The 19,729-nt window shown below is 40.4% G+C and overlaps 1 protein-coding gene across 3 annotated transcripts in view; it reads right to left on the bottom strand.

Annotated features, from left to right (window-relative positions):
* Nucleotides 1–10,282: 10,282 nt before the first annotated feature.
* The window catches only part of SMCHD1 (structural maintenance of chromosomes flexible hinge domain containing 1), a 130,062-nt gene continuing 120,615 nt past the window's right edge, over nucleotides 10,283–19,729 (bottom strand). For 2 of the 3 annotated variants that reach the window (XM_075585263.1, XM_075585266.1), the window contains 3 exons: nucleotides 19,143–19,301; nucleotides 14,395–14,512; nucleotides 10,283–11,354 (listed from right to left, as the gene is read on the bottom strand). In XM_075585263.1, coding sequence (XP_075441378.1) covers nucleotides 11,327–11,354; nucleotides 14,395–14,512; nucleotides 19,143–19,301 — 305 coding nt within the window. In that variant the 3' untranslated portion in view covers nucleotides 10,283–11,326. Of the gene's footprint in view, nucleotides 11,355–14,366; nucleotides 14,513–19,142; nucleotides 19,302–19,729 lie in introns of all 3 variants that reach the window. The other variant, XM_075585265.1, reaches the window with a different exon arrangement.

The raw sequence follows: 19,729 nt of genomic DNA, 5'->3' as shown, positions 1-19,729 counted from the left end.
CCTTATCAAGCTTCCTAAGGCGCTACTCCAATTTGTTTGTTATATATATTTTCTCAAGCACTCCCTTGAGAAAGGTCCTGTGTCTAGGACCGAAAGGTCGGTGATTGTGCCAGTTTTTTCTTCTAATACACGTCTTTTGATATTCCTGAGTGTGCTGTCTCTTCCTTGCTTTGTGGCCCTGGGATCCTGGATCTACCTGGTAAGGAGTCTATATATATATATATATATATATATGTAGAGGTATCAGTACCGTGTTAGCCGAGCTGCAATAATCAAAAAATAAATAGATGATACCATTCTGTGGCTAACGAAATGCTTTTATTTGTGCGAGCTTTCGAGATATACTGATCTCTTCTTCCGGCGATGTTACAATGAATGAAGCAAGCAAAAGGTATACTTAAAAACAGTGTCTCTTGGAATGTTATCTGTGCTAATCCTTCCCCCGGTGTGGATGTGTTTTATGGCTAGAGGTGTCAAAAGGTTCCTGAAAGCAAGTGATGTAAGAGTGTGTGTGTATCTGTGTGAATATAAATGAATGGAGAGCCCACAGTATACAGTGCTTTACAAAAGGTGTGTGTGGAGTGGGAGTGGATATAAATGGTGTGGGTAGGTGTGGAAATGTGAGAGATAGTAGCACAACTAAAAGTGTGTGTGGATACTATGTGGTCCCTATAGGTGTATAGGGATGGAAAAACAAGGAGTATTAGTATGTGTAAGAGACAGCTGTGTGTGCATACATATAGCACAGTATGTACAGACATGGCCTATAGCGCTCATGGGAAGAGAGTTCACTTGTGTCAGTAATGACTCATAAAATTTCGATCTCTGTTTAGGCCACCGCTAAGTGTCCCGAACAGTTGCATAAATTTGTATTCATGCAACCGTCTCTCTTTCGGTGTTTTAAGATTACCTTTGAGTATCGCAACCCTCAGATCGTTCATCTTATGGCCAAAGTCAGAGAAATGTTCGCTGACAGGACTGTCTCTTGTTCCGCGCGTGATGCTGTGGCGATGCAGGTTCATTCTCTTGTTTAGCTCCTGCCCTGTCTCACCTATGTAGTAACAGCCCCCTGGGCATTTCATGCACATGATGAGGTACACGACATTGCTGGAGGAACAGGTGAACCTTCCTCTGATTTTGTATTCCCGATTCCTGTGTGGTATTTGTATTGTGTCCGCTGTGTAGAGCATTGCGCAGGTTTTGCATCTTGGGTCCTGGCATGGTTTCGTCCCGCATTCAGTTGTACTGCTGAATACTTTACTCCTCACCATAATATTCTTGAGATTATGGGGTTGTCTGTATGATAATAAGGGTGCTTCAGGGAAGACCTGTTGCAGTCTTGTATCTTCCTGGAGGATGGGTTGTAGTTTCCTGGCAATCTTGCGTAGGGCTCCTAGGTGTGGGTTATATGTGACCACCAAAGGTCAGCATATGCCAAGCGATTCTACAGGCGGACATTATCATTGATCGGATACAGAAGAGACACAAGAGACACAATCAAAGCTGAAATAAAGCTAACCAGCAGATATTATATATCTATATAAAAATACAAAGTCACTCTTAAGTTTATATTAACGAACAGTATCATTACTTTCAAATATCATTTATCAATTAGTAAATGTCTGTGAGTAACAACACTAAATTATCAATACTATGGTGATGTAAGGAATCGGGGAACACGTCCCCTGCGACGTGTTCCCTCCTTACATATTGCTCCACATGCCTCCGCGCCGCTTACAGAGCGCGCGCACACATGGTTTTCTGCAAACCGGCGTAGCGGAGTTGTCATAGTGGATTCCGGATCTGTTGCACCCCTAATTGCATTGGCACGGGAGGCTCCAGTGCCAGCTGCTGCAAAGGAGGCGGTCTAGGAATCAGAGGAGAGTTGGGGAAGGGTGCTTGGAAGGTTAGTGGCCGGGCATGCTGACGCTCCGAGCGTCGTACCTGGATGCGTTGATCAATGCGTACGGCCAAGTCGATGAGCGCCTCCAGTTGGTCTGGCCTGGGTTGCCGAGCAAGCTCATCCTTGATGGACTCCGAGAGATCTTGCCAGAAGACGGAGACGAGCGGCTCTTAGGCCCAGGACATAGTGCAATCAGCGTCGCTGAGGCGGGCTGAGCCGCGCTGAACAGATGCACAAAGCCCCTGCATCTGTAATCAGCGCAGCTATAGTTTCTCCCTCCGCATGCTTGCTGATGCGTGCGGAGGCTGAGAAACTTCCCCGAGACAGGCAAGTTTGAAATTTGCCGCTCGGGGAAGCGGAGGAGTGGTCACGTGACCGCTCCCATCCAATGGGGCTGCAGCCGGTCCAGCATTGTAACTACCGAGCCACCAGACCAGACAGAGGTAGGTGTGTGTGTGTGTGTGTGTGTGTGTGTGTGTGTGTGTGTGTGTGTGTGTGTGTGTGATATATGTGTGTGAATATATTTATCAAAGTTGCACAATGTTAATAAATAATTTATTCTCACGTGTCTTTTTTTTTTAATTTTTAAAATATTATATAATATACACACACACATTATATATATATATATATATATATATATATATATTGTATATATATATACACACACAGGTTCCCCAGTGACACACAAACACACAGACCACTTCAAAGTGACACACACACTGACAGCTACCAAGTGACACACGCACACAGTGATACCCGCCTCCCAAGCGCGCTTGCTGTCTCCTCTGCAAAAAGCAAAAAGCTCCTGGTAGAGCGAGCGGCAGCACCAAAGTGTTTACTATGTCCCAGGCCTTATCCCCAGTTCGTCTCGGCAGCGAGCGTGCGAACTTCCACCGCATACTGCGTCACCGATCTTCGCCCGAGTTATTTGGAGGAGGGAAACAGACGCCATCTCCCGGCGCACAGGGGAATCAAAGACTTGTCGGAACTCACCCTTGAAGGCTAGGTAGTCTTGTGTCAGGTCCGGGCGCAACTCCCAGACTGGCGAGGCCCATGCCAGCGCGCTGCCCGTCAGTAGGTTGTACACGTAGGCTACCTTCTTCCATCCGGTGTCGTACTGAAGGGGTGCCATTTCAATTTGAACCTCGCACTGGTTAAGGAAACCTCTGCACTTTTGCGGGTTGCCGGCGTACGGCTTGGGAGGCGGTATCTTCACGTCCAGAATGCTGGGTCTGACTGGTTCCGCAGCCTGTGGAGGAGAAAGAGGTACAGGTGCTTCCGGTACTTGAGACGAAAGTTTGGCCATTTGGCGTGTTAGGGCCACAATCTGATCGGCCATTGCCTGGTTTTGCTGTATCAGCGTAGAGATTGCTTGCCTCGGTTCGGCCTGGTCTGCGTCTTGTGGGCTCGTCATAATGTTTCGCCGGAGTAGCCCGCAGACCAGACTTGTCCCTAGAACTGAGGTGGCAGGTATGAATACACACACCGACAGCGAGGGACGTGTCCGGGTTGTGGTATTAGATGGTGCCAGGCCAGATGGGGAGTATTGCGTGAATACTTGCCGGTATCGGTTTTTACAGAAGAATGGTCGTTGCCGAGATCAGGGGTAGGAGAAGTACGGAAGGATCGATGTGAGATCCGTGGTTGAAGGGAGCCAGAAGGTACGTAAACAGGAACAATCCGAAGTCGAGAGCCAAAGGGGGAAGTCTGCCAAGCCGCGTCAAAACCGAGAATCAAAGAACAAGCACTGTGAATCACCCATACAAAAACTATGACGAGCGAGGATGCACAGAACAGAGAGGGTATATAAAGGTGGAACAGCCAACCAGGAGAGGGGGCGTGCCTGGAGGAGCCCAGGGAGCTTCAGTGCATTGGCTGCTGTTCCTAGAGCCCAGGTGACACTCAGCAAGAGCCAGATTGTAACCGTGCGGTGTTGGGGGTGGAACCTGAGCGGAGATAAGTTCAGGGGCTGTTGTGTGTGTGCTGCAAGTCCGACGTGCGCATGAAAGGAAGCAACGTGGGGTGCGCGGAGCGGCGATTCCGCGCCGACGGCTGCAGTGCAGAGCGTGGAGGAAGTACCTTGTGGAGCGTCCTACCATGCCGAGGGGTATGTGATGCAGCTGAAGGGGACTTGCGTGGTTGTAGCGGAAGGGTCTGAGCAGTGTAAGGAGAGAGCCGTGAGCTCCGCCTGTGGCGCTGTGTGCTCACATTCCTAACAGTCTCAAGCCTTAATGTGGACAATTTCACGAGCAAAATGATCTTTTCCAGTCTGTGGATAGTGATCTCCGTCAGTTGGTCAGCTTTGTGGCGCCAACTCCTCCGAATCAGCCGCCGTTCCCGATGACGTCACGCACTGAGCTCCCACTATGGTGTCCTTGCTGTGCCACAATCCTACGCGTTTCTAGACTCTTAGTAACTGGTCTCTTTGTCAGGAGGAGTTGGCGCCACGAAGCTGACCAACTGACGGAGAGCACTATCCAGAGACGGGAAAAGATCCTTTTGCTCGTGAAATTGTCCACATTTAGGCTTGAGACCTAGCCACTTCATGTGAGTAGGGTTTCAGTTTTTACCCACGGCAGAGGAGGGTATGAAGGAAGTGACCAAGGTCAACACCATGCTTAATACTATATTGTGAGCACATCATGTGTGCATACAAGTGTATTTTATAATTCATTTTTTATTGTCATACCATTTTATTAAAATGTTATCCTTTGCCATATTTACCTAGCTTATCAGTTCTTTGCTTTGAGTAATGCACTATTGTAGTGTATGTGCTTTTTGTCTCCTTTTCCTGAGGTATGCATCATTGCAAGATCCAAGCTTAGTTCATCATACTGTAGTTACATTAGCAAGTAATCATATAAATCACAGAGGTGGTGTGACTAGTGACAATCATCTGATGGTTGATTTTGATAGATTAACCCGAATGTGGGTGTTTAAAATGTGTCACTTGGATCAACCCACTTAGGCAGGTCATACATCCATCGGATTCATAGCAGCCTTTTCTAAGGGAGCCAAGTATGTTTTTAGGCTATAGTACTTCATATTTGTCACAGGAATCTGTCTTTACCAGAATATCTTTAAGGTTCTTATTTCATATATAAGCAAACAATGGTCTCTGTATGGTTAATTGTTTTATCTTGGGTTCTGTGTCAAGGATGTGCAAGTTTCTCAGGAAGGATTGTTTTAGATCTTTAGATACATGAATATGCATGTAACAGGTAGTCACGTATTCTTAAGTTTGGTGTGGGATGTGAGAAGCTGTTCTCTATTTAAGTGCAAAACTTTCTGGGTACTATGATGTATCTTTTTTTTTTATCATAGCCTTTAGCAATTCATTTCTCTGTTGTGTTCTCTCTTGTAATTCACTTCCTATTCTTGTTGCCCGAGTCATCTGGGAAAAGGGGAGACCCTTTTTCAGAAGTATAGGGTGAAAACTCAAGGACTGCATTGAGTTGTTCCAATCTATGGGTTTAAGTAACTGGTTAAGTAACTAGTTTTTAGACCAGCGTCAATCTTGGTCATCAATACATCTCGAAAATATATATTGGTGTCATCATAGTAGTGTATCAGACTATCGAGCTCATTGAGCCCTCTAAACTCCAGTAACTCTGTTTCTGTGCCAGACCAAAGGAAGAACGAATCATCAATACATCTGTAGTAATGGAAATATATTGTCTAAACTTGTGTGTATGGAGAATGTGAGTATGTTCAGAATGTCCCATTTACACGGTAGCAAAGGACAGTGTCACAGTCAAAGCCATTGCGGTCCCAGTTAATAGTAAATAAAAAGTTCTCAAATTTCAAGTAATTACAAGTCAGTATTAGTGTAGTGTCAAAAGGAAAAGGACAGGTGGTCTTTCTTGTGCATGTGATTGTAAATCTCTTACAATTTCAATGCTATCGGTAAACAGGATTACTATATAAACTGCTCACATCCATCGTTACACGATGTGATATTGGTAACATTTGTAATCATACTTTTTTTTTTTTTGTAGAAAAGATGCATCTTTGCGATAACTAGGTAATTTATGCACTAATGGTTGTAACCAGAAATTCCTCCCCCCCCCCCACACCTGTTTAGATTATGATAATGTATGCATGTTACTGATATTGGCATTTAACAGCACCCCAACTCAAAATATAGTGCCTACACTACTAGCAATTGTTTTATTGTGATCCAGCTACATCATTTTAAACGAATGAAGTGAAATTCTGAGGCTTTATTTGATGGTGTAACAAAATCTATTGAGTGCTTAGTATACCATTTAACAAACCCACAAATTATTTGTTTATATTGATTTTACAAGAGTGTTAAAGAAGTTCATGAACACACAATCCCAGCAAGCTCTAACCCAAGAACCCACCATATCATATATATTGTGTCAAAAGGCGTGCTACTGAGCATGGCCAAATGTATACATCAAAAGACCTGCACAGGTACATAGAAAAACCTGCTACTTAAAAAGTGGGTCGGGGTGTGCAGGACAGGTCCACTGAGGCCATTCTCCCTCCACTGCAGAGGTAAATGAGAATTTTCACAGGTAGTGTTAGGACCTGCATACTGGTCATACGGTGAAGTGGCTGCAGGCTTATAACGCTTTGTCCAAAGGGTTTAACTAAATGACCCTTACTCATGAGAATACCAACATTGAATTATTTAACGATGTATTTTGTCACGTATGTAGCATATGGTATTTTTGTCTTTTGGTATTAAAGAAGTTCAACAGGACACACAATCAAGGACAATCTTGGTAGCATTGGGTGGGCAACAGAATCAATATTCAAAAGTGTAATAAGTAAATATATAAAAACCCTAATTAAAGACACTAGGATTTTGACGCAGACTGCATGAAAAGCACATTTATAAAGTACACATTTTATTAAACCTTTTTGAAAATAATGTGCCTTGACATTTTCAATGTTTGCCGAGATCACCTGCCTACTTAACTTTGTCCTGAGTGAGTGCAATTGCTGAAAGATTATTGTGACCGACTGGAATAGATTTGGAAACCCAGGGAGACATGTGGATGCACTCAAGTGTTTTTCACCCACCAGCAATCTTGAGCATTTTTCCCTTAGTCACCGATGATAAACATCCTGTTAGCTGTGCCGTTAGTTTTTCTAACCCCAAAACATTTCTGCATTATATTCTTTCCAATTAAGGTGCTTTAAATGTACTAAGTGTAAATGTTGATTCAAAAACTATTTTATCCCTTTAGAAAAAACTATGTTGCACGAAGCTTAATGCTATAATAATTCAAGCTATTAGTAATTAGAACATTCTTTATGATCTTTCAGTATTTCATGAGCTCAAGACTTTAAGTTTAATGCATGCAACAGAACAGCAATTTCCCTTTTTAAAATGCCAACATATCCCTGCTGTGCCAGACCAAAGGAAGAACGAATCATCAATACATCTGTAGTAATGGAAATATATTGTCTAAACTTGTGTGTATGGAGAATGTGAGTATGTTCAGAATGTCCCATTTACACGGTAGCAAAGGACAGTGTCACAGTCAAAGCCATTGCGGTCCCAGTTAATAGTAAATAAAAAGTTCTCAAATTTCAAGTAATTACAAGTCAGTATTAGTGTAGTGTCAAAAGGAAAAGGACAGGTGGTCTTTCTTGTGCATGTGATTGTAAATCTCTTACAATTTCAATGCTATCGGTAAACAGGATTACTATATAAACTGCTCACATCCATCGTTACACGATGTGATATTGGTAACATTTGTAATCATACTTTTTTTTTTTTTGTAGAAAAGATGCATCTTTGCGATAACTAGGTAATTTATGCACTAATGGTTGTAACCAGAAATTCCTCCCCCCCCCCCACACCTGTTTAGATTATGATAATGTATGCATGTTACTGATATTGGCATTTAACAGCACCCCAACTCAAAATATAGTGCCTACACTACTAGCAATTGTTTTATTGTGATCCAGCTACATCATTTTAAACGAATGAAGTGAAATTCTGAGGCTTTATTTGATGGTGTAACAAAATCTATTGAGTGCTTAGTATACCATTTAACAAACCCACAAATTATTTGTTTATATTGATTTTACAAGAGTGTTAAAGAAGTTCATGAACACACAATCCCAGCAAGCTCTAACCCAAGAACCCACCATATCATATATATTGTGTCAAAAGGCGTGCTACTGAGCATGGCCAAATGTATACATCAAAAGACCTGCACAGGTACATAGAAAAACCTGCTACTTAAAAAGTGGGTCGGGGTGTGCAGGACAGGTCCACTGAGGCCATTCTCCCTCCACTGCAGAGGTAAATGAGAATTTTCACAGGTAGTGTTAGGACCTGCATACTGGTCATACGGTGAAGTGGCTGCAGGCTTATAACGCTTTGTCCAAAGGGTTTAACTAAATGACCCTTACTCATGAGAATACCAACATTGAATTATTTAACGATGTATTTTGTCACGTATGTAGCATATGGTATTTTTGTCTTTTGGTATTAAAGAAGTTCAACAGGACACACAATCAAGGACAATCTTGGTAGCATTGGGTGGGCAACAGAATCAATATTCAAAAGTGTAATAAGTAAATATATAAAAACCCTAATTAAAGACACTAGGATTTTGACGCAGACTGCATGAAAAGCACATTTATAAAGTACACATTTTATTAAACCTTTTTGAAAATAATGTGCCTTGACATTTTCAATGTTTGCCGAGATCACCTGCCTACTTAACTTTGTCCTGAGTGAGTGCAATTGCTGAAAGATTATTGTGACCGACTGGAATAGATTTGGAAACCCAGGGAGACATGTGGATGCACTCAAGTGTTTTTCACCCACCAGCAATCTTGAGCATTTTTCCCTTAGTCACCGATGATAAACATCCTGTTAGCTGTGCCGTTAGTTTTTCTAACCCCAAAACATTTCTGCATTATATTCTTTCCAATTAAGGTGCTTTAAATGTACTAAGTGTAAATGTTGATTCAAAAACTATTTTATCCCTTTAGAAAAAACTATGTTGCACGAAGCTTAATGCTATAATAATTCAAGCTATTAGTAATTAGAACATTCTTTATGATCTTTCAGTATTTCATGAGCTCAAGACTTTAAGTTTAATGCATGCAACAGAACAGCAATTTCCCTTTTTAAAATGCCAACATATCCCTGCTGTTAGCATGCAACCATCAGAAAACATCTGGTTCTGCCAGACTACTTTGTAACGAGGTTTTAAATATCGGAGAGAAAATATGACTAGCAAATCACATGCTGGCACAGAAGCTGCACCCTGTGCAACAGATATGCTAAATACATGGCAATTGCTGCAGAAGCTAGAAAATAAGACTGAGAGAAGAGAGATGATTTCAGTGAGGTTGTTATATCATAATCACTTGATCAGCAATCATTTCCAAAGTTCTCTTCTGATGTGATGTTTACGGAAAATATATACAGGCATACCCCGCATTAACGTACGCAATGGGACCGGAGCATGTATGTAAAGTGAAAATGTACTTAAAGTGAAGCACTACCTTTTCCCCACTTATCGATGCATGTACTGTACTGCAATCGTCACATACAGTACGTGCATAACTGATGTAAATAACGCATGTGTAACAGGCTCTATAGTCTCCCCGCTTACGCACAGCTTCGGTACAGGTAGGGAGCCGTATTACTGTTCAGGACATGCTGACAGGCGCATGCGTGAGCTGCCGTTTGCCTATTGAGCGAGATGTACTTACTCGCGAGTGTACTTAAAGTGAGTGTCCTTAAACTGGGGTATGCCTCTAATTTCACATTATTTCAGCCAATGTGGCTATAACAGTAATGAGCTACATAAATCAGAATTCAAAGAATCCAGTAGGACCCTAAACTGTTCGATAAAGATAAATTAAGAAACAAACAAAAAATGTTCAAGAAATTTATATTTTATTCAATAAACAGATATTTAAAAAAAAAAAGTACAGTAAAACAGACATTTGTCTTTGAAAATTAAGACAGCACTTGTACCTGGATATTTCTCTTCATATCTCGCTTTACAAAAATGTTATAATAAAAAGCAATTATTTGTGAAAAGGGAGATAATTTTTCTGAATGGAAATCCCATGTGATGCCTCCATTTTTTGTGGTGTTAAATACTAAAGGTTGCCAAGCTCCAAACAGTAGCAATATTGAGGGCGCATTACACAATGACGGGGGAGAGGCGGGGGTGTGGGGAAAAGGAGGAATCTTAGGACATGTCTGAACGTCAATTTATATTTTAATAAAACACACCATTGTCATCTAAATAAATTCTTTACCCCTTTATTTTACCTTTGTAAAAAAAATAAAAGTGCGTCATCAATACTCGGCACTCTTGGTCTGATCACCACAGCTCATTTTGTGGGATGAAAATAAGACAGGGCCCAAAGTGACTTATTCTATTTACAAAACTGTGTTTTTTTTTTTTTTTTTTAGAAAGTAAAGATTTTATTTGTTTGACCCCAACATTGTTGTGAATTAAAACAAGTAAAGTCTAGGAGCTTTCAGCAACATGTTTAAGTTAAAGGCTGCAATCCTACCTGAACCTGGGGGGACCCAAAGCCAATCCATGGTGTCGGATGTCTGGCGACTCACAAGATTTTGTTTTAGTGTGTCGGTCTTCACACACACAAAATAAACTACCGCAAGGTTTCTATTGGTCGCCGGAGAAAGCCATGACCCGGCAGCCATTTTGAGTCTACCAGCTCGTCTGTGGACAATCATCTCCCCACTACTGAGCCAGGGGGATCCACGAGGGCGTGGTACCTCGGATAATCTCCAGGGGCGGAACTGCTCCTTTACGAGCTAAGCACATTTCAATGCTTTTTTATTATTATTTCACTTCCAGAAACGTGTTAACTTCTGAAAATCAGTGGAATGCAATCACAACAGAAGAAATAATCTGTATAGTTGCACACACCTCAGCAAATGACCAAACTGTCTGATCGGTCTCTATTTTAAACTACGTAATAAAAGTTACCTTTTATATTTTCTATCATTGATCATTTGCTGAGGTGTGCGCCATTATAAGGATTATTTCTTCTGTTGTGCTTCCACTCATCACTGGTTATTCAATATATCCATCCTAGGCAGCACCCTCCACATAACTTATAAAACTTGGTTGAGCAAGGTTGCCTTTTACCCTCTATATCTGTAACTCCTGAAATCTCTAATAAAAATGAAATACAAAAATGGTACTAGCAAAGATAAAAAGGAAAGATCTAGCAGCAGAAATAAAATGCATTTTATGTATTCTAAAAAAAAAAAAAAAAGTCTGAACAATAGACAATTAATTTTCTTTTGATAACAGAATTCAGTTACACACTTGTCCCTATAATTTTGCTCTTAAACAAAATTAACTGGCTACGTCTTCCTCTTCAGTGTGCTTCCAGTTTCTCCCGATATGGTGCTCTGCATTTACCTTTTCAGCGGAGCAGACACCACTCTTCAGAACTGTGTAAAAATATATATTGAATTTAGATTTTGTACAATGAATAACAGATGAGAACATTTTATCCACTTTCACCATTTAAACATGAAATCTTCGAGCTTTGTGAATTACTACATCTTCAAAATGATACTGTAAAAGTGGTGACAAAAAAAATATCCAAGTAATATGTTTTCTTGTAACCACGTGAGCGGGGACTTTCCCATATACATTTATGTAACTAAAAGCGGCAAGCACTGCGCGCTCAGCGCTAGCGGGCCGTAGCCTAACACGCTGCTGCTGCTATGCAGCCTAGGAATTCCTGTCAGGTTCTTATCTGTCTTACAGTAACCAGAGATTTCCATAATAATCACATTGTTATAAAGCAGAGATGCTCACGAAATAACACAAACTCAAGATGCTGATCCTGAGTTTTGCTGTGAACATTGTACATATGATAAAAGAAATGTAATGAATCAATTATGATGGACTTCTGTATTGCTTGTTAGAGGAAAACCTTTTTACAGGTTGAAACTTCAAGCTGGTTTATTAAATATTATAACACTGATTTTTGTGTAAGGCGAGTTATATCCTGAAATAGCATAAATGTTTTATTCAGAACGACCTGGACTTTCAGTTGTTGGTTCCATATGCATATTTGGTGAAATGAATACACTGATCATATAAATTATTTATACCAAGTGCAGATAACTAACATTGCAGTGCTGTATGTGGCACGGCTGTTAAGTTATTTTCTGACCATGTCACATACCAGGGAAACCATTATTTCGATCTACTTTCAAAATAAAAACGTGGTATAGGTTATGGTGTAGTTAATGATTTTACAATCTTAATGTGGGTCTAGGCATATTTTGAGACCACAATTTGTTTCATAAAATACAGTACTAAACTATGAGGCATTCAAACACAAATTATAATTTAGTGAAGCAGACAAACAAATGAATACAAACACATTGTGTTAGTTACAGTGACTTATACCCAATTATGGTGTGTGATTGTATTTTGTTAAATGTTGGCTCTCCCAAAGTTTTTCCCCTAAAAATGTGGATATATGGATATATATATATATATATATATATATATATATATATATATATATATATATATTTAAAAAGAAGGGTCAGTGTGTATGTCAATCAAGGGTGGCCCCACTTTTGTGGAAATCAAAACATCACTGTGGAGGATCTGTGAGTTTAAAGAATCCCAAATAAAACAGGTGCATAAATGTCCTCTCAACATCTCTCTAGGAAGTTTAATTTGACAGGAGCAATCATGTAGAATGGTTAGAGCAGTAAGGAATGGGCACTGGGTCATTGGTTGTCATTCTTTATATGTAACTATTACAGGTGAATGATCTGAATATATACATACATCGATCGATGTATACAAATGCATAAAAGGAGTGCATCTACGAGTGCATCTCTTTACACTTCTGCCCTTTGATCACCAACTTCCTGAAAGGGGAGAGTGGAAATTCCTGGGTCTGGGGAGAAGATTGATCTCCTCCACTATACTACTTATTTAACCTGTTCTCTCGTCTACAGGGCTGAAAGAGACACTTCTTAACCGGGGCAACAAGCTCTGACCCCATTCTACAACAGGCCTGATCCTTTACACCAGGAGTCCCACAGGAGACCAGGTCAGTACCAGCAGCCAATTAGGCTGAAGATAGTCTGGGGTAGGAAGATTTAAAATGATTATAAATGGCAAAAGAGGTTGGCGCATCACCCTTCTAACTTATACCCCACCACTTTGCAGGGGAGGGAATGATCAAAAGGCAGTGTGAAGAAAAGTATGAAAGCATTACCAGTGTGACATGGGCTGGCATGCTAGTGACCCTTTTGATGCTCTGATAATGTCATGGCACGTTTTATTTATTTATTTTTAGGGGAGATTGTGCTGATATTATTCTAGAAGTGGTGAACATGATCTGAATGAAAGAGGAGCACTTTTAAATACTTGATTCCAGAAACAAAAGGGGTACGGTTTTTCTTTTGCTTCAACCTTTACAATGATGATCACATTTTGTGCTCGGGTTGTATTTGCTCTTTTGGCAGTAAATGCAGCTGATGCAGGTAAAATTACAAGCCAAACTGACTGCAGTAGATTCATAAATGCTCTGAAGATCATATAAAAATGCCAACACAAAGTAACATACAAGAAAAAGCAGTGCAGTATGACAGAATAATTGTAATTTTCCTACTTGGAGAAAAGACCCCCAAATTTTTTTTACCCATAAAGATTTATCTTTAAAAAAAAAAATATAAACAAGAAGGGTTCTGCAGTCTGGCCAACAGCAACAGCAAAAAAGCAGCACAGAATCAGCCGTTAAGGCCTTATTTGCAGCCACAAATGTATAGAAATACTAAAGTGTGGTGCATTAATTAGAAGGGGTGCCAGTTAAATGCAGGGGGATCACGTGAGGCCTCTGCAACTTCCCTTACCTTGTCTACTGCGACGCGTCGCCAGGGCAACTCTGCCGCAAATGACGCCGTGGGGTCACGTGATGTCCCATTGCTATGGCAACGTAACCCCGGGCATCATTTGACGCAGGAGACAAGGTAAGGAGGGGGGCGTGAGCAGAGGGGGGAGAGCCAGCAGGGGGGCGTAGGGGGAAAAGTTTTCACACACCTATTGTAAACCATCACCTGTCTAAACCTCTTAGCCAAAAGGAAAGCAGTGTTTATAGGTGACTAGAGGGTCAACTAATAAGAAAGAAAACATACGAGGACATCTACGCTTCACCCGTTTTTACCAAAGTCGATGTCAGTTTTTCAATATATTATCCCAGTTGAAATGCAAGAGAAGATGTAAATGGCAGAGTGCTTTCCATTTAATGCTACTACAATATATGTTGCTTAGTGGGTTTGCAGAATTAGGCACATTTATAATGTTAAGTGGGGAACATTTACAAGTTCCACGATTAGTAAGTGGGACTGAAACAGGGGAAATGGTATAAGTAAGGTAAATTACAAATAGGTATATCCAATGTAACATGCTACTTAACCACACTGTACCTTTGGTGTGCCCAGGGCAGTTATTCACCTGAACATTTTCTTCGCATTCTCCCTTTTCATACGCTTAGGGGGGATTGGGCAATCAGACGTATCATGCATAGAAGGCCTGTTATCAGTCCTTGTGCCTCGATTTGTTGGCGTCATCCCTGGAACACAAAAAAAAAGAAAAAAGAGGTGTCTATGATTTACAGACTAACATTTTAAGGATTTTGCCCCTGGAAGGTAGCATCACATGGCTGTTACAACATCTAGGCCCTGGGTAAACACAAATAATTACTACTATTTTTCTTTTCTATGACTGACCAATATATTGCTTGGCAGCACAAAGTACAGTAACTGTGAAACTAGTTTACATGGTAACATTGTAGGTCTACCATCAAATGACTGTGCTGGAGGAATTAAGGCAATGTTCACGTGCAGTACATATGTTCCCATTTAGGCATGGTAGGTCATTCCTTTGTAAAGGGAAACACATGGCTTAACTAAATACACAGCAGTCTACTTCCAAACGTTCAGACTGCAAACTACCGTGAAACAGTTTTTAGTAAACAGGCATACTTTTAGTGCTAAACAAATCGTACAAATCTTTATAAAGTGTCCATTGTATGTATGGATGCTTCCACGACGCATAATTCGTGGTTTTAAATAAATTGAAGCTTTGCGTCATGTTGCCTACCAGATTAATATAATTTATAGTAACACAGAATTGTGTCGTTTTTATTTATACCTAGTGTTAGTAAATATACATTTAGTGTAATATTTATAATAGCCATACTGTGAAAATAATAAAATTTTTAACCTATATAATGAAACATCTGTTCTGTGTTAAGCACATTTTTGGTTGATACATACAGTAGCAAATAAATTCTGCACTAACAATAGACTTTTTAGGGATTATGCCAGGTTTAATTGGGTTGATGATTCTACTTTTTTTTGGGGTGCAGATACCAAATGATTTTTGTATGTGCCATCAACATCAGTGCGCCAAGCACATTCCATTTCTGTGCAACAAGATATTTTACCCAAACCATTCTTGACACGCCACATGTACATTGAGAAAAATAAGGTTAGTAATATAGGCGCACACACACACGAGTAATTATATTTGAGAATTCTGTGCATTCATTTTCCACCAGGATTCCATTTGAAGCGCTTATAACATAGGCCCTCCCCCCCTCCCCCGAAGTCTTGAAAGAAACAAAAATATTTGTCAAAGGCCTAGCCTTGCTACAGGTCGATTCGGTTGTGCTGAAAATTTGTGGTATCAAAATTTGGAATAGTAGCAGTGGCGCAAATACCATATGTGCAGCCGTTTAAGTGGCACCAGGGCCGCCCACCTTTAGAGGTCCATCCTCCACGCACTGGAACGCTGCTCCGGCACTTATTTTTACAGCCTGAACAGTGTCTCACTATTTCTAAAGGACCCTTTCTCTCCACCACCCCTCCGCGGACCCTACTTGTGCGGCAGCAGGGACCCACCCAGGTGATCAAACATGGAAGTTAGGCACCATAAGAAAATCGAGCTAAACTTCCACAAACATCACTGCTGCCTCCACCATGTAAGGACCCGCTCCACAGGTAAAGCCCACTGGTGACTAATTACGCTCCTGGGGAGTAATGATATTTGTGGGGAAGGTGGGAAAAGGCTTGGAGATTTCACACTTTTTGGCCATAGAGTTATGTAATAGGCTTGTTAACAGACCGCTATAGCCAGAAATTATTTAACCCCTTTGATGCCAGAGAGTTCCAATAGATTGAAAAAAGATAAATACTTTAATTCAAAAGGGTTAACATCCATAACACCCTATAAATAAAACACAAAAACCATCTACATGTGCAAATGTAATGAGCCTTTAGTAGCCCAAGTGGCCAATTAGTTATTGGTTGACCACTTGAGTTTCAACATTGCTATTATGATGTATTTGTAATCATCTATTCTGGCTTGGCTTGTCTTGCCTATAATGGTTTATAGTAAAACAAATACAAACCAGCGCCCACAACGATATAAGATAAAGTCCAATGAGTCCAAAATGATTAAAAATCAAAGCTGTCCAAATCATTGATGAATCTCCATGGATTGGGTCCGTGACATGCGGATAGACAAAAAAGAGAGAAAATCATAGTGTATACTGCATGTTAACACAAAACTACAAAAATACAAACGACATAAACCATTAAACACAGAAGCTGAAAATATTAAATTAATTTATTGTAAAACACAGAGGAGCCTGTTGCAGCGGATCATCAAGGGGTTAAAACCCCAAACCCTACTTACAACAGGACCGGATAAAAACAGCATTGAACACCAAACAATGGCAGATGACTTGAAGGGGGCGAGTCCTCCGTGGGCACTAGAATAAGCCGGAAAAGATCGCAAGCTCGCTCCGATATCCGGGGAGGCCCCAAGGTAGATACGGGGATATACAGATGCCGCTCTCACACAGTCAACTCGTCAGAAGGGGGTGTTCCAAAATGCTGCACAGATCCAACGTCCTCCAAAGGCGCCGTTACTACCCCTGAGGAAGTGACGTATCACGAAACAGTGATACAGCGTTTTGGAACAACCCCATCTGGCATCTGTATATCCCCGTATCTACCTTGGGGCCTACCCGGATATCGGAGCGAGCTTGCGATCTTTTTTGAGATCTGCAACTGTATTACAATAAATTAGTTTAATATTTTCAGCTTCTGTGTTTCATGTTTCATGTTGTTTGTATTTTTGTAGTTTTGTGTTAACATGCAGTATACACTATGATTTTCTCTCTTTTTTGTCTATCCGCATGTCACGGACCCAATCCATGGAGATTCATCAATGATTTGGACAGATTTGATTTTTATTCATTTTGGACTCATTGGACTTTATCTTATATCGTTGTGGGCGCTGGTTTGTATTTGTTTTACTGTTTGTCTCTCTGGTGTTGTTTCTACCAGTTGATCCCTGGCTGCCCTTTTCATATTTTATTTTTTATTTATCTTTTGCGTATTTTATTGCATATTTTTCATAGTTTGTGAATACGGTGATTAGCGCTTTTTAAGCACATTTCTTTTTGTGTTATAATGGTTTACAGTGGCAATTATATACATAGGTAAGATGAGCCTAGCGCCACCCTGGGGTAGGTGATAAAAGTTAGTGATATCTTTGTTAGCAGCCCAATATCACCAGGTATTGGAGTTTAGTGAGTAGCATGTGAAATAAGTAATGTATTTGTTAATTCTTCATATGCATACATTTGCGATACTTCATATTTCCGATTTGCGATAAAATGCTCCAGCATATGTAATTAGGAGATGTATTCTAACTAGTGATCCATGTGTTAAATCTAGCCATACTTAATGCAGTGATAACTCTTATTGCTATGATAACATGAGTTAACAAACCTCTATTGTTTATCATGAAGAGGCAGAGATATCATTATCGGAGTTAAGTAAATTTAAGACAAAGTAATAGTTTAGTGAATACCAGGGTGTAACACCTGGAGTTATTTGTTTTGGAGAACTTGATGGTAAACTGCATGTAAAGATGCCATATTCCTCTACACAGAGTAAAGGATATGAGCAAATTGACTTAAGAGATTTTCTGGTGTAAGCCTGCTTAGCATTGTCGATGACCATCATAATAAAAATAAATGCATAGGCAATACATCAGCACACAGAAAAAATAATGCGTGCATTGCGTTCAAGGTTCTTGAAACCCCCCGGCAATCCACCTCATCTGCAAATAGTGGATACATCACATTAGGAGTAAATAAAATGATGTCCTCAGTGAAACATTCTTAATAGGGCCCAAATGCACTTCTCCGTCAGCTGTGATGGATACCTAATGAAGGGAACATGTTGCATCCCTAAAAACATTGCAGTTTCTTCACTCCCTGAAACAAATAAATACATTTTAAAAAGGAATGTTTCAATGAAGATGCTTTTGAAGTATTCCACTGCCAGAGCTAACCCGGGATCAGGTAGATGAAGAGGATACCATACCTACATCCAGACCATTCTCGGCCCAGGGAAGCAACATACTAATTGAAGTATTTTCACTGAGAAGAGCTGGTCCATAAAGCTACATGTTGATCCTATTAACAACTGTACTTGCTTTACAAGAGAGCCAAGTTTATCGCTTGTAACTCTATGGTGAAAGCACACAGCGGCTCACGTTACTAAACGACAAGTTGAAGTAGATCAGGCAGGAAAAAGTTGTAGGTGTGCTAAGCTTGTAAACCACTCAAAGCACAGTGCACAGTTTCAGACACGATTAGTTTGGAGACAGAGGCTGGCAGATCATTTGTATGCTGGGTCAATGTGGCCAATGCCAGGGTGCGAGTGTACATCGGCAGAAAAACTCCATGTGTAAATTATTATCACTCTAATGCCGTTATGCAAATAAGCTTGTAAGCCATGGAGGATTTAGATAAAGTGTTCACGATGCATGACTTACTTTGGTTTGCATTGTGCTACAAACACTAGCAGCACCATCTACCAATTAGTAATGTAAATGCTGTGTTGCAGCAAATGGTTCTATCTTCCACGTCAGAAGATATACTGCTATGCCTTATTAGGCAATGTGCTTCTGCACGGCAAATACTTTTTGCATTAGTATTACCCCAAAAAATTAGTTACTAGGCGTGGACTCAGAAACAGCCAAGTTAGTTCCATTTTTAAAAGAGGTTTTTATGACCATTAATATGCACTTTTACCCCGGGGGTGCTTTTTCTAGTATTCCTGACATGATGCAAACCAGATGCATCACATCTCTCCTGGAGAGAGAAGCACGTTACATACCGAGTTTCTGCTCTATTTGCTTCAGATTTTTCTCCTGCTCATCCAGTTCCTTTTTCTTCTGCTGCATTTCCGGAGAGCGCAGGGTTTCAAGCTGCTCATTAAGCTCCTCATTTACACTACTGGCTTTGGAGACCGCTGATCGATATTGCTGTAAAATATCTGTGCAGAAGTGAAACAAAAGAAAACAAAAAAATACCTGTAAATGTATGAAAGTGATAACTTCACATGCAGCTTTGGGGAAAACCACGTTTGACTTGACAGCTCAATTAATTTTGACAGAGAGAAATGATACAAAATGATCTAAAAACAATTTGCATACTTCATTTGTTTTGTATGTATATTTTTAGTTATATAGCACTTTACTAAATAGAAAATATAATACAGGGAATTATAATCCAATAAGTGCAACAAACAATAGGAAAATGAATCCCTGCCCTGCAGAGCGTACAATCTTTACTGCAGAAAGGCCCTCAAATACGTTCCCATCATGTTCCATCAATGACATTCGGGCCAGTGCAGCAATGGGTTATTAAACAGATAGTAAAAGTAGCCTAACGAAAGGCATACTATGGTTTATGTGAGATGTC

This window comes from Ascaphus truei, chromosome 2 (assembly GCF_040206685.1).
Source record: "Ascaphus truei isolate aAscTru1 chromosome 2, aAscTru1.hap1, whole genome shotgun sequence".
In the NCBI taxonomy this organism is placed as follows: Eukaryota; Metazoa; Chordata; class Amphibia; order Anura; family Ascaphidae; genus Ascaphus; species Ascaphus truei.
Note: the sequence above shows the minus strand (reverse complement) of the source record. Positions and strands in the feature narration are given on the sequence as shown.